Consider the following 16107-nt stretch of genomic DNA (forward strand, 5'->3'; position numbering starts at 1 on the left):
ATATTTCTTGCCCTTTAGGAAATATATATGACGAAATATTTGTTCTCACCGCTTGAAGGCTTCTACATTGCTTCCAGTATCTCTATTTCCGTCACCAGTCCAGGTAATCTTTGCACGCTGTCTACGTTTAGATGATTCAACGCCGATGCCAAAGTTCCAAAACGGTTGATGGACGTGGTTCAATTGTTTGAGACCGTCTATCTCTCGCTCCATGGTGATGACTTCTTCCACAGATTCGTCCTTGACCACACACTACTTCCTTGTAGAAGTGATGGAGTAACCTTTCTTGCAGATGCGACTCACAGACAAGAGATTGAAATCTGGAGTCCATAAAAAATCACTAATATCTAGGCTACAGCACTCACCGTCTACATCAGCTTCAAGCTTGACGTTGCCGACTGCCAAAACCGATATTTCAGATGCAACATAGATGGTCTGTGATGACTTCTACAATCCTACAAAAACATTCTTGTCTTCAGCTCCGGAATCCAAATTCCGGAGCTGGAAACGAGAATTTTTATCATTCTTGGAAGACTGCGACTGCTATTTCTGCTCACATTCCGATGCATGGTAACTAAGCACATTGAAACATTTGAAACATCTCATGTTGGACTTGTCCTTCTTTTTGCTCTGGATGCATTCCATACGCCCCACTTGATCCGCCGGCACTTAAACTAGACTCGATCGTTACATCCTGAAGAATCTTTAATTCGACTCCTGATGCATCCATTTCCATAATCATGAGCTCGTATCGCTTCGGCAAACCCATCAAGACAACCAGTGATATCCATTCATCATCTAGCGGAAATCCAATCTTCTGCAGCATCTGGCGACATACTACGTCACTGACGAAAAATTTTCTAGTTCCGTTCTCATCAGCTTCCGCGGTAAGCTAGTCTTTCAATATCTGCCACTGTCCTAGAGAACAGTATTAAGACTGTTCTACGCATTGTCTGCACGTTCTGTACAAGGCCCGCAGTCTTCAGCAGACAGATAAGCATATGCCGATGGGTCCCCTGGTGGTTCCCCAGCCTTCGGCAATAAGAACAATCTTTGTCGCTTCCACCTATTCAGGAAGAGGGGTTATCTAGGCACCTATGAATGAATGACCGGAATAGCCCGGAGACCGCTCTTATAGCTACCCTGATTGCCGGGTTAAAGAATCCATCTGGTTCCGGTACCTTGCTCACCTTCAGGGAGTTGGCGATCACGATGAATTCCTCGTTCGTAACCCTTACCTCATCCTCAATTACGGCTGTCGTCACTCACGGATTGGATGTTCGGCAGGTTGGCCAACCATCCCTGGTCTATGTCTGAGTTACTGGCGCGTCGGACGTGAAACTCGACTGCCGGAGGCCAAAAACTTGTCTCTTGGCGTGGAAGTCCCACGATGATACTCTCCAGCATCACTTTTGATCGCTTTGCAGGCGCCAACACGCCTTTGGTTTCGGCCACTACGATCCCGTAGGCGTCACCCCACGGATTCGCATCGGCACTCGCACATAGTCAATCTTGCTTGCCTCTATCGCACTCTTTAGCGTCGATCGTGCAGATCCGAATGCTGCGCAGTATTTTATCCTCTGCGCACATTGCATTTTCCGTCTTGCAGGAAGGCATACTACGAAAGTTTGCTAGCGCGTCAGTCCATCAGTAAACCGGTGACTTCCTATTCCTAGGTTGGCGCATTTGATATTGAGTCTGTAAAACAGGAAACTTTATTCGCTAGTATCTTTATGTGATTTTTTTTACAAAGTTCACATATTTCATTCTATTACTTAAAACGATAACATAGCATTAAAATTTTCCTTAATCTTTATAGAGTTATAATTACTTTTCTTTGATTGAAAATTTTTTGAAGGTTTTTTTCGTAGACATAAGTATTCTTCAAGAAGGCTTTATAATCTTTTGGTACTAGTTTATCTTTCTTGTCTCAAAACAATTGCAATATTTCCTGATTGGTTCGTTCCTTTTGTTTGGCTTCTCGCATGATACTTATGGTGTATTGCATGTTTTAACATATCACCGGATCATTTTATTCATCCCAGGAAAGTAGGGGAAAGTAGGTAAAGGCCAGGGCCGGCGTCACATTATTTTCCCGAGTGGGTAGTAAGGAATAGGGGAGGTTCATGGGTGACAAAGTCATAGCCGGGGGGGGGGGATGACCTTCTGATACCTGAACGAAATTTTACGAAAAGTCGACAGTGCATCAACAATAGGGTGCCAATGGAATGTTCAAGAGAAATTAGATTTTCGAAATTCGTTCAGTAGTCATGTTTCCCATCAATTTCCCATGGAAGGCAATTATATAGGCTCATTTGCAAAAGTAATTCCACGCTCTTGCAAGTGGCTTTCCGAGAGTTTACCGGAACATTCGCCATGGTGGACATGCATAGGCATGTTTTTGAGTTCTTTCTTCGTTCTATTTATCAATTCCTCCTCAATTTTCGCGTCAAGATTGTTGAGGTTGTCTCACGCTTCTGGTTTGTCCAGAAACTCTGGATGGGATGCAGCTGGGGAACGTCGGGTAGGTTGGCCGACCTGGGTACCGCATCGATTTTCAGCCGCTCCATCTCCTCCAACGATTGCAACGATTGTAATTGAAATTCAGAACTCTATCGTAAATGAAACAATTAAAAAAAATAATCCCTTTCTCTGAGAAACGTTACGACTGTACATAAGGCAAGTATAACTGTACATCTGAGCTTCCGGTTCCTCATGCTTTTTCACGTTCCAGTGCGTTGGTCCATGAATCTGTTCCTCGTGTAGCTGATATGCGGATCTATTACCACAATGTGCGTGGGCTGCGCACCAAAATCGACTCATTTTTCCTAGCAGTTTCTGAAGGAGATTATGATTTAATTGTGCTTACCGAAACATGGCTCGATGACCGTATCTTCTCAGCGCAACTTTTTGGGAACCGCTACACAGTTTTCCGGAACGACCGATCTCATCTGAACAGCCAAAAGACGCGAGGCGGAGGTGTCTTAATAGCTGTTTCAGTGAAGTTGAGTTGTCGCATCGATCCTGCACCTGTTTTCAACACTGTCGAGCAGTTGTGGGTGATAGTGGAAACGGCAAATAGCGACATTAGTATTGGTGTCGTATACATACCCCCTGATCGAAAGTCCGATTCTCAGGTGATTCAACAGCACATTGACTCGATAGGCATGGTACTATCCCGCTTGCAACTTAAAACTCCTGCTCTACTTTTTGGAGACTACAACCAATCTGGTTTGCGTTGGTTTATCTCGGACAATGGTCACCCTTCAGTGGACACGCTGCATTCTAATATGCCCGCTTATTGCTGTTCTCTTCTCGATGGACTCTACTGGCATGGTCTGACACAAGTCAACAATATTTTGATTGATAACGAACGTTTGCTGGATCTTGTATGGGTAAATGATGAAACTTTGCCAATTTGTTCTGTATCTGCTGCACACGAGCCGCTGGTCGAGCTTGAAGCTGTTCATCCTGCTATCGTTCTCTCGTTAAACCTCTCCTCGACAATAGTGTACGACGAGCCTTCGGAACTTAGGGCTTTGAATTTTCGACGTGCTGACTACGCCACACTTACTGCGGCTCTTGCGGAGATAAACTGGAATGCTGTATTGGAACCATCCATTAGTATCGACAATGCAGTTAATTCTTTCAGTAGTACGCTGGAAAGTGTGCTCGCCCAAACAGTGCCATTCTTTGAACCGCCACGAAAGCCACCATGGTCGAATCCACGACTACGCACGCTTAGGCGATTGCGATCAGCTGCGCTGCGGAAATATTGTTGTTATCGCTCTGCTTATAACAGAAATCAGTTCACCACTGCCAGCTGTCAATATCGAAACTACAACCGCTATTTGTATAATAGGTATGTAAGGCGCATACAAAGCAATCTTCGCGTACACCCGAAACAATTCTGGTCATTTGTGAATACAAAACGCAAGGAAAGGGGTTTGCCTACTTCTATGTTCCTGGGCAACAATGTAGCTAACAATGAAAATGAAAAATGCAACCTGTTTGCCGAGCAATTTCAGCAAATTTTTAATGAATCGGTGGCGTCCCCCGAACAAGTTCGTGAAGCCAGTAACGTAGTACCACGCGATGTATTATCATTCAGATTACCTCACATCAGTCCAGATGACGTAGTCGCTGCCTTGAATAAGCTAAAAAGTTCATACGCTGTTGGTCCGGATGGTATCCCTTCGGCGGTTTTGAAGCGATGTGGAGAAGTTCTTAGTACTCCGATCGCGATGCTCTTCAATTTGTCCGTGCAGCAGTGTACATTCCCTGACCGATGGAAATTTTCATATCTTTTTCCCGTCTACAAAAAAGGAAACAAACATGACATTTCCAATTACCGAGGGATCACATCTCTGTGTGCTTGCTCAAAGTTGTTTGAGATTATTATAAATGACGCTTTGTTTGCCAGCTCTAAACACTATATTGACGCCGACCAGCACGGGTTTTTCCCTCGACGATCTGTAGCCACTAATCTTATGCAGTTTGTTTCTCGCTGTTTGCAAAGCATGGATTCTAGCTTACAAACCGATGCAATTTACCTGGATCTGAAAGCAGCGTTTGATCGGGTAGACCACGAGATATTGCTTAGTAAACTTGAACGACTCGGTGTCCAATCAGAATCCGTACGCTGGTTCAAATCTTACTTGACTAGTCGAAGTGTATGCGTGAAAATAGGTCGAAGTGTATGCGTGAAAATAGGTACAAATAAATAAATAAATAAATAAATAAATAAATAAATAAGTCTGTAGATTTATAACCTCTCGCTCAACGATAACCATTAAAAAATCTGTCGCTCGCAACAGTACTTTGTTTTTGGTTTTGTCCGATAGTTCCGTGTGGGTACTACTACCCATACTACCCACATGAAACGCCGGCCCTGGTAAAGACGGACACTGCGGGTAAGATGAACACGTTTAATATTTCACAAACTAGTATGTATTATGATAGTTGAGTGATGCAAATACATTCTTTGTAGTGTGTTAATACTTTTGAGATGCATTGTCGGTTTTCAGCAAGCAAACTGTCAAATTTGTAAGTAAAACAAAGAATATTTTCGTGAACGCGCTCTTTGATGTAATTTTTATTCCAGGGAAAATAGTGGAAAACTTGTGAAACTAATGTGTTTTCATTTGTTTCCGATAGTAAAGTGTTTAATTAGTCTTTCCTCGGTTTTCTAGTGAAAATCCAGCAGAATCGTTTGAGAAATTTACAGCCAGCTCGGGCAAGACGGACACACTAAGGTAGGGAAAAATGGACACACGGATTTTTCAATAATTTACACATGTAATATCGGTTGTGTACTACAGATGTTTACAAAATACACCCAGTGCGTCTTGAGCTGCCCGACAGATCAGACGTATTTTCGGTTGCTTGTGGACTGGTCTTTGACTGCCTATAGCTTCAAAGTTTGTGTTTTGTCAGTGTGTCTTTTAAAAATTACCTGGAAGTTAACTTACATCAGTCTTTCTCAAGACTACCTATTTCTTTCTTTCTCAATACTTGCAATTTGATATTATTTTTGAACTTTTTTCGTATCACCTGAAATGGCAGGACGAAAAAAAAACCACGCATCGTTACGGGGAGGAAAAGAGAAGCATCTCTTTCTGAAACTAGCTTATGCAGTGAAAATTTATATGATATTCTGTCTGAGCAAGAAGCCGGCGAAATTGAAATGTTCGAAAGTAAAACAATTCAAAGTGAAATTTCTGTTAAAAAGGAGAAAGTTCCACCTATTGTGGTAACTATTGCTTCTGAATTTAATATTTTTAAAAGAGAACTTTCTACGTTTCTCTCCGACGTCAAAGTTACCTATCAAATTGGCCGAAGAGGCGAATGCCGTTTACTGGCCCAAACATTGAAAGATTGGAATCGTCTTATTCAGTATTTAACTGAAAAGATGTATAAATTTTTTACATATGATACGAAGAGCGCCAAGCCGTTCAAAGTCGTATTAAAAAGGTCTCACCAACGATCAAACCGTTGATGAGATCAAAATTACTTTGACAGAATTACTTGGTATAGCCCCTACCCAAGTAATTCTGATGAAACAAAAATTACGAGGCGAAAATAGTCAGCGAACTGGAATTTCCCTTGTAAATTATTTAACATTTAACATTTTAACCGCAGTGAGGTTACTAACTTAAATTTTTTTGAAAAAGCACATGCTTTATATAACGTGCGTGTAAAATGGGAATTATATCGAAAGTTTGGCGGAGGTGAAAAGCATATCACTCAATGCCGTGTTTGCCAACGTTATGGCCATGGTTCAAAGTTTTGTAACATGGACCAAAAATGCCTCATTTGTGGAGACTCTTCTCACAAAAAGGACACATGTCCTGTGAAAGAGAGTAAAAATTTTCGCTGTGCGAATTGTAACAGCAATCATATGTCGAATTTTTATCAATGTCCAGCCCGTTTAGCAATTGTTAAAGCAAGGCAAGGTGAACAAAATTCAAAACAAACTTCAAAACAAAATTCTCCAAGCGTACCAGTGACGCATAGTTTACCTACTCCTTTGCATACCCGTTTAACTTATGCACAGGTTACAGGTAGTTCGAACATTATACCGCCTAGTGTTGGTAGTTCGAAAATGACCGTTAATATGGGTAAGCAAAACACGCTAGAAAATAATTGTACACCTATTACTCCAGCTAATATTGCTGCCAAAAATATTTTTTCTAATGTCAACTGCCTGGGGCCTATTACGGCAGGTAAACTTTCTTTTTTGCAACAGGCAATGTTCGATCTTATGAACGCCATGTTGCAGGCAAAATCAATGTTTGAAGCCATTCAAATAGGCACAAATTTTACTATTAAAATTGTTTCTAATTTAAAATTTAGCAATGATTTTAAATAAAACAATTAAAATATTAAATTGGAATACTCGCCCATTGAAGGCCAATGAGAAAGAGCTTTTTAATTTTTTAACAGTAAATAATGTGCATATTGCAATTATTACTGAAACATTTTTGAAACCTAACATAAAATTTAAATATGATCCCAATTACGTGGTTCATAGATATGATCGGATTCAGGGTTCCGGCGGTGAAGTTGCAATTGTTATTCATCGCGAATCAAACATCGTGCTCTTCCCCATCTTGTGACGAAAGTTATTGAAACTTTGGGAATTGAAGTTCAAACTGAACTTGGGATTTTATTTATTGCCGCAGCATATTTACCATTTCAATGCACACGCGAGCACAAAAATTATTTTAAAAGTGATTTAAAGAACTCACCAGAAATCGTTCGAAATTTTTCATAATCGGCGATTTTAACGCTAAACATCGTTCATGGAATAATTCTCAAAGTAATTCCAATGGCGAAATTTTATTCAATGATTGTTCTTCAGGATACTATTCTATTTTGTCTCCGAATAGTCCTACATGCTTTTCTTCTGTAAAAAAACCCTTCAACAATTGATTTGGTGCTAATAGATCAAAGTCATGTATGTAGTGATTTGATCACACATGCTGACTTTGATTCTGACCATCTTCCAATAACTTTTTCTTTATCACATGAATCAGTCTTAAGCCCTATGAGCTCTGTTTTTAATTATAACAAGGCTAATTGGGAAAGATACAAAACTCATATTGAGAGAAATTTCAATAATGAGCTAGATTTGCAAAACGAAGTGAATATTGATTCCGCTTTGGAAGCATTAAAATGGGCAATTGTTGATGCCAGGAACTATTCTGTTCCAAAGGCTCAAGTGAAATTTGATTCACCAATAATTGACGAAAATCTTCAACTTCTAATTCGTTTGAAAAATGTCCGCTGACGTCAATATCAACGTTCTCGTGACCCTGTTTTTAAAACTATTTACAAAGATTTACAGAAAGAGATTATACATAGATTTACTCTTCTGAGAAATCAAAATTTTGAGACTTAAGTTGAAAAATTGAAACCATATTCAAAACCTTTTTGGAAGCTGTCGAAGATTCTTAAAAAACCTTCAAAGCCTATTCCAGTTTTAAAAGATGGTAAATGTTTTCTTGTATCCAATGAACAAAAGGCTCAAAGACTTGCTCAGCAGTTTGAGAGTATTCATAACTCAAATTTGAATTTTGTGAGTCCTATTGAAAATGAAGTCACACGTCAATTTGATTTAATTTCTTCCCAGAATTTTTTACCTGCAGAAATAATTGAAACTAACTTGAATGAGATTAAATCAATTATTAAAAATTTCAAAAATATGAAAGCACCTGGCGACGATGGAATCTTTATAATACTAATCAAACATCTCCCTGAGAGCACAATGGAATTTTTAGTGAAAATTTTCAATTACTGCTTCAAAATTGCATATTTTCCCAAATTATGGAAAAATGCAAAAATTACTTCCATTTTAAAACCGGATAAGAACCCAGCTGAAGTTTCAAGTTATCGACCAATCAGTTTGCTTTCTTCAATAAGTAAACTGTTTGAGAGAGTTATTCTTAACAGAATGATGTCACACATCAACGAAAATTCAATTTTTGCAAATGAACAGTTTGGATTTCGCCATGGGCATTCCACAACTCATCAATTGCTCAGAGTTACTAATATGATACGAGCTAACAAATCTGAAGGTTATTCCACTGGAGCTGCTCTTTTAGACATAGAAAAAGCTTTCGACAGTGTTTGGCATAAAGGATTGATTGCGGAATTGCAAACTTTTAATTTTCCAATTTTCCTAATCAAAATTTTAAAAAATTATCTTACTGATCGAACTCTGCAGGTTGTCTATCAGAATTCAAAATCTGATAGATTTCCTGTCAGAGCAGGTGTGCCTCAAGGTTCAGTCTTGGGTCCAGTTCTGTACAATATATCCACTTCAGATCTACCTGATTTGCCTCCAGGATGCACAAAGTCATTGTTCTGCGATGACACAAGCATTTCCGTAAAAGGAAAAGTCTTCGTGTCATATGCAGTCGATTGCAGAAAAGTTTAGATATTTTTTCTTCCTACTTGCAAAAGTGGAAAATCTCTCCCAATGCTTCTAAAACTCAAATGATAATTTTTCCGCATAAGCCTAGGGCTTCTTTCCTCAAGCCAAACAATAATCACGTTGTCAAGATGAATGGGGTTATTTTAAGTTGGTCCGACAAGGTTAAGTACTTGGGACTAATTTATGAAAAAAAACTTATTTTCAAAGAGCACATTGAGAGTATACAAGCCAAGTGCATCAAATATACGAGATGTTTATATCCTCTCATTAACAGGAATTCTAAACTTTGTTTGAAGAACAAACTTTTGATTTACAAACAAATTTTTAGACCAGCAATGCTTTATGCTGTACCGATCTGGTCAAGTTGCTGTTCAACAAGGAAGAAAACGCTCCAAAGGATTCAGAATAAAATTCTAAAAATGATTTTGAAGCGTCCTCCTTGGTTTGGTACAGTCGAATTACATAGACTTACTGGTGTTGAACCATTAGAAACTATGTCAAATAAAATTATTAACAATTTTCGACAAAAATCGTTGCAATCGTCAATTGCTACGATAAGCTCTCTTTATAGCAAATAAGTTAGCAATTAAGTTAGTTGTAAGTTAACTTCCCCTTTTCTGACAAGTAGGTTTAAATCCCTACGAATGATAAGTCCTAATTGCGAAAGCAAACAAATCCTAACAATTTAAATTACAAATTTCTAACAGTGTTGAGAAGTCACCATTTGTGATTGGACACACATACTCATTATTTACTAATATTTATCTTAAATACTTAAGCTACTAACAAATTCCCTCCTTAAAAAAAAAAAAAAATACACCCGCGGGAGAAACCAGCAGATATTAACCACTTGGCAATTAGAACAGGCCATATAAGCCGTGAATTTTTTCCTTCATCCAAACCCACCCTCCCGAACTGTTCACGCGATGAATAGATGGACTCTAATAACGTAGAGTAGTGTAACCCATCACTTAACACATAAATTAATAGAATACACACCGTACTACATGTTTTTGTGAGTCTCCACCTTTGCCATCGTAGTGTCCATCCTACCCACCCCAGGTCAAATAACAGCAATTCGTAGTCATATTTTTGAAGACCCAAAACACATAAAACTTGGAGGAAATTTACTATTACCAAATATAATTATGACAACAAATGATCTTAAGTTTCAATTTGTATGACTACTGCGATGTAAACCTTAGAGTCGGACGCCTTTACCTACCTTCCCCTAATACAGGTATGTTCCGTTTTTGGCAACACGCTCCTCGATTTTCAGTTGCCAAAAATGGAACAGTGCCAAAAACGGAACATTTTTTTTCTGAGAATTTTTTGCTTTTTTATCATTTTGAATATTGGTAAACAACATTTAAATATTAGTTGGTCAATACATCCACCGTAAAGTGTTTTTAATTTTGTCTTACGAGTGAAAATGCAACTGATCACTTAAGGCGCAACGAAGGATTAGTCCCATATATTCTTCTTCTTCTTGTCATATTGCTGCAGAGTCATTGGGTATTATTGAGTGAAGTGCTCAATTACGTTTAAGAGAGGTAGATTTGAGAAAAAAGTTTTGTTATTATTTAATCTCTTCAAGTAATTTATAACCAAATGAATTAAACAGAATGTTCCACGGAACAGCGTCCAAAATATGTAGAAAGACAATAACGTGGAATAACAGTGCTGTTTGTTCTTGTAGCATTTTTATCTTCACACAGTTAAAATCGCTTAAAAAGCCATCATTGATAATTTGTTATAACATTTTGAGTAAAGCTAGTCGATTATCTTTATCTTAAGAAATATTATTCACCAAATAAAATGTGAAGAATTTTTTTTTATTTTCGTGAAAATACGCTCCATTTCGCATCAATGTTGTTTTTCTCGAAATTGTGAAAATTTGGTTGAAACAAATATTTTATAGCTTACTTTTTCAATGAAAAATATTTCGAAGTACTTTCTTTATCTTGTTCTACATTTTGTTGAGTGAATTATATTTCTAAAGTTGGAGACAAAACTTTCATTATTCATAAAAACAAGAAGAAAACATGGGAATTATCTTATATTTACAAAAAATTGCATGCGTGGTGTGAGTTGTCTATCTGAAAAACTAGTGTCTAAAAAAATCTGAGATGACCTTTTTTCAAATCATTTTTTAGTTTTTCATTATTAAAATATATCGATATATGGAAAAGAGGCTCAAACTTCAGACCTTTTCAAATGATAGTCTGGATGAATTTTCAATAGAAAATAGTATGCAAAGTTTTCTAGTGTTGTAAGGCCTACACACTCGCAAATGTTTGTTAAATTCTAAGAGAACCTAACCAGCCTCTCAGTCGATTAGTCAAAAATGTGTCATATATATTACACTAGTAGAGACTTATGAGGATTAGTTTTGAGCTGCCAATCAGTGAAAGATTAGAAATAATCGAAAAAAAAATGTGTTGCCAAAAACGGAACCAAAAGTTGCCAAAACCGGAACGTGTCAAAAACGGAACGTGCCAAAAACGGAACGTGCCAAAAACAGAAATTACCTGTATTTAAAATCAATTGACGAGATTTATGAGGTCTTCGGTCGAAGATATGTTGTTGGCAAGTTGCCAGTCAGGCCGACTAAAATAACGCGAATATTGTTACTTAATTTTATTTAAACCAAAATGCGTTTACTCGCACGAGAACTAATTTTCGTACAACTAGGCATGTGGTTCTTGATCTGACAGCTCGCTGAACCAGTATTCCTACTCTGGCAAACAATTGTGTCGGCATGTTCTAGACAAGTACTCGCTTTTATGTCACCTTACAGGAGCACTTTATGCTACAGGTAGGTATTACTCAACTTTGGACTTTATTAATAATTTAACTTTCTTCAACTTTTAACCTTTGCTTCAATGATACTTAATGTGAACTGACTGTCTGTCAGATCACTACTAACTTCTACGATCGTCTTAGCATGATGACGAGTTGCCAGAAGTGCTTGAAAATCGCGTCTAAATATGCGCCCGGTAGCACAAATCTACCTATAGAAAGCAATCTATTTTGCCAGCGTTGCTGTCATATTCGTTATTTGCAGAAAACTCGCATTTTATATATGATCTGCTTACGGTATTTGGTAAAGCCGGATGCCAAATCTTAATTTGTAAAATATCGATTTTTCCTCAACGGTCAAAACGGTTGCAGTAGCAGGAATATAGATTTATCACTAGTTAGCTTTTGATGTTATGAAGTACAGGCCCCGTTCGATTTTGGCAACACCTCCAACTTTTTTATATTGCCAAAACATTTTTTACTTTTTAAGTGACCTATGATGACTTAGGCCGATGACACAGTAGTCGTTGCCGTCGTTAAGCCTCAAATAGAGCTGAACATTTAGCCACGACAACACGAAGCATAATGACTAGCGCTCATTATGTCATCAGCCTTAGACTCTAGATTGGGCAACTAATGGACTAGTTTTTGGATTCCAAGTCGTTATAGGTGTCGCTTGATGGGTTTTGGCTCTATTATCCAGAGTATCCAGAACAAAACCTGATTAGGTCCGCATGTGGCCTATGGTGACCTACACACTTCATATGACCACCAAAGTAATTAGAGGCATGGTACGCTGAGCACTGCTTTGATCACGGCTGTTATAATAACGAAACATGTTCGGGCCATATATCCGCAATCAGTTGACCGATTTCGACCATCCTCCTCGGCAACATGAAGGACCATGATACCTTTTTTGTAACGGTTTTTAAACTTGAATTTGCTGAAGGAAAAACAAGAACACTAAAATATAAACCATTCGTTTATAGCACATGTGCTAAAATCGAATAGTGCCAAAATTGAACCGTGCTAAAAACGAAACGTCCCAAGTAACAAAACTGATTTTATCATAGTTTAATAGCGCTGTTTTGGCTGTATTAGGTACTTTAAAACTTTGATAAAACCAATATTGTTACTAGGGGTGTATCCCAATAATTTATTGAACTATAAAAAATAAGCAACTGGTAGAAAAAAATACATTGTAGAATTATATGTAGAATAGAATTTGATTGTTCTTAAATATTAAAAATGAAACTCTTGAATATCATCAAACATTGCTTATCCGTCCTTGGGTTTTGTTCCTGCTTTGAAAAAAATTAAACAATTCAACGCTTCACAGGATAACAATTAATGAAAGCGGCGGTTTTTTTCTAATTCTACAGTCTGTCCTCTGCCTTTTGTGTCCAAACTGGGTAAATGTAACCATGCTTTCGTGAATTTATCAACTACAATCGCCAAATCACATAATTTTGGCGATACCCCTCGCAAAGGTACCCTCAAGTGAAGCCTTCTTCATAGAGGTACATTACCAAACTAGCATTGAAATGCAAATTCAATGTTTACACGCTTCCCTACCTCGCCGAGATACAAAAGTTTTCGGTTGCGCGTGATGATTTGAGACTTGGCTCTTCCTCATGCTTTCATTTACGGAAAGGAAGTGTTCCTCCCAGCAACGCGACCCATCGTTACGTTTGCTCATTTGAAAGGAGTTTTACCCTACCTAACCAGGAGAAATCCAGGGAAAAGTTTTCAGTTAATTTTTAAAACCAAAAAAAAAGCAAATCACTCTCAAGCAGTCTCGTTTGTGCGCCCCGAAAGTGAAACACCAGCTCCTTTCGACACCTATCTGTTTTCAGTTTTCGGAACCATTTTGTTTTGATTCACCCCGCGTCGTCGTTGTCGTCGTCGTCGTCGTCTGCAGCATTGGCACGTTGAAGGTTATCAGTTGGCGATTTGCGTGAGCAAACACAGCTAGCGCGAAAATACCGTGGTTGCAGCTTGAAGTCACACACGATATCGAATTGCAATTTGGTTTTCTCAAGAAGTTGGTTTTGAGTGTGAATTCGGACTCAAAAATTTTGTACTAATTTTACACAATGACTAACCAAGCTTATGGTGTGTTAAAAAATCGAAGCAATAGTGTGATGCATTGCACCGACAAGTAACACCAATGGTAGTAATTTTAACATCATTATCATAATCTCTATGCCCGTCGAAACTTAATTGAATGTTGTTAGTACATAAACATTACGTCGAGGTATTGCATGTTTATCGACTGCTGCTGTAGCAAAGCAACTACAATAATCGTGAATGGTGGTATCAGCTCATAAATCATACCGCGAAATGGTTGGTATGTACGCACAAGACATGGATTCGAGCTGCGCTCTGAGTTGAATCTCAGACACGTACACTGTAAAAATAAAACCAGTAATTGTGACGATCAGTTGATAAGACCATTCACATATCCATAGTATGGTTACATTTTTCTGTTTGTCGTTTGGTAGGAAATATCTCACCCAGTTATTGAAATTTTTACATTTTGTTTGAAAAAATACATTGTCACAACTTCTTTTTCATGGCATATATTTACAACTAATACATCAAGCAAATATCTTTACTGTTTTCATCGCGATTTCGTACCGGGTATAAAGACTAAGTAAAATGTAAGGACAAAAATAAGTGAAGTGTATTTTATGTATAAAAAATATTAGTTCTGAAGTAGCACGTAATTTCTGCAACTTCCTGTCACTCTGTGAGGTTATTTGAAGATCAACGTCGAAGAGAAACAATAGCCTCTACTAGCTCTGATGGTAACGGCAGACTTCAAAACTCCAATGTCGATTATAGCTAACATTCATACTTGGTATATAAAACTATGACTATCTTTGCCGATCAAGTCTAAATGATTCGCCGGTGAAAGAACACAGCCCTCGCATTTACAGCTTTCTGTTTACTGTGCCAAAACGACGGCGCAGGCGTGAATCGTCTGGCAAATCTGCTGGGTTTGTTCCGATTGCGAACCCTGAAATGGCTGCTGAACAATCGAAACCCTTCGCGATGACCGGCGACGGCGACGGACGGCACACCCGTACCAGTAGCAAGACAGAGAACGCGCGAAAAAAGCCACACCCACGATGCAATAAATAAACTCTTCACTATTTATCTTATCTGTTTATAATTTAACAATTTGCTATAAAAAAAGTTTCACAACTTTGTCCCGCCGCCAGTTCACCCCTCCTTTTCCGATTGGGTCCTCCTGACTATGAATCCACACCGCACTGGAGCGGTGATTATTATTTATTGATTCGTTACCATAATCCAACAGATATTGACTCTCCGCTGGGCGGCACGAGACGTTGGTCTATACGCGGCCGGTGGTGACGACGGCCGCGGAAAGCGCGACGACAAGTTCCCTTCCTTCGACAACTGCGAATCGCGTTTCATAACCCGGGGTGCAAGTATTGGTGGTGGCTCCACATCGAAGCGCGGCCAGGTGCAGATTCGCGGAGCGAAATGAGAAAAATGATAAAAATGATGAGTATTGCCGTGCAGTTATGTGTACGCTGTAGAAATCAATGTGTATGAATATTTTGATCGGGGAAACAAGGCATGGCTGCACTGGTTGTCGATTTCAATTCACCGGGAAGGAACAACCAATGGGGGAATAATTTGTTTCATTTCGAACTGCGATTTTTAATTGGTGTTACCTTATCGGGTCGATCTGGATTGCACGTTATATCACTTCGTTTCGCCATTTCAGGCAATCGGAAATGGCTGCGGCGTTCGTTTCGTGCATCTTGGATGCAAGATGAAACTGTCGGGAGTGTAGATGGTATCTTCTGGTGTCACTTTTCGAGTAAGACTCTTATTGTTGGAATGTTGCTGATGTTTCAAAAAGCTATAGCTGGCGAATTAAAAAATATCCGAAAATTTTACATGGATAAGACTCCGCACTGTCTCACCTTTATCAAACTTCCGGATATTTTTGAATTTGCCAGTTTTGGGGTTAGCAACATTATTTTCATTCGTGGTTTGGTATTTTGGTCTATTTATTTTAGGTTCAAATAGTTTTTTTTTTCTCGTTCGTTTCCGTCGGTCTAGTTCCGCCACTGTTGTGGCCAATCACCGACGCCCAGGGAGGCGACTCCACACCCAGGACCCTAACTCACGACCCGTTTATTAACGGACCGGCGCCAACGGCTTTACTTCCTCATGCGATGGAAGGCGTGATCCCAGAGATCTTTCGCCTCAGAAAATCTCCCGGTGTCGGCTAGGATTGAATCTAGACCAGTTGGGTTGGTTGTGAGTGGATCACGCCACCTCACAACCATCGACACCTATGTCGGCGGTGGGATTCGAACCCAGGC

General features: G+C 38.9%; 1 protein-coding gene across 1 annotated transcript; it reads left to right on the forward strand.

The window, feature by feature from the left end:
* The first annotated feature begins 2771 nt into the window (after window positions 1–2771).
* On the forward strand, window positions 2772–15257 carry LOC129728371 (uncharacterized). Its single transcript, XM_055686808.1, has 2 exons — window positions 2772–4097; window positions 15066–15257. Exons 1-2 carry the CDS (start codon window positions 2772–2774, stop codon window positions 15255–15257), a joined length of 1518 nt encoding a protein of 505 aa, XP_055542783.1.
* Window positions 15258–16107: the final 850 nt, after the last annotated feature.

This window comes from Wyeomyia smithii, chromosome 3, assembly GCF_029784165.1.
Source record: "Wyeomyia smithii strain HCP4-BCI-WySm-NY-G18 chromosome 3, ASM2978416v1, whole genome shotgun sequence".
Classification (NCBI taxonomy): domain Eukaryota; kingdom Metazoa; phylum Arthropoda; class Insecta; order Diptera; family Culicidae; genus Wyeomyia; species Wyeomyia smithii.

Coding starts and splice junctions, on each gene's coding strand:
- LOC129728371 (XM_055686808.1), top strand. CDS start 2,772: ATGCGGATCTATTACCACAATGTGCGTGGGCTGCGCACCAAAATCGAC. Junction 4,098..15,065: donor GTAACGTAGTACCACGCGAT/GTATTATCATTC, acceptor ATAATCCAACAG/ATATTGACTCTCCGCTGGGC.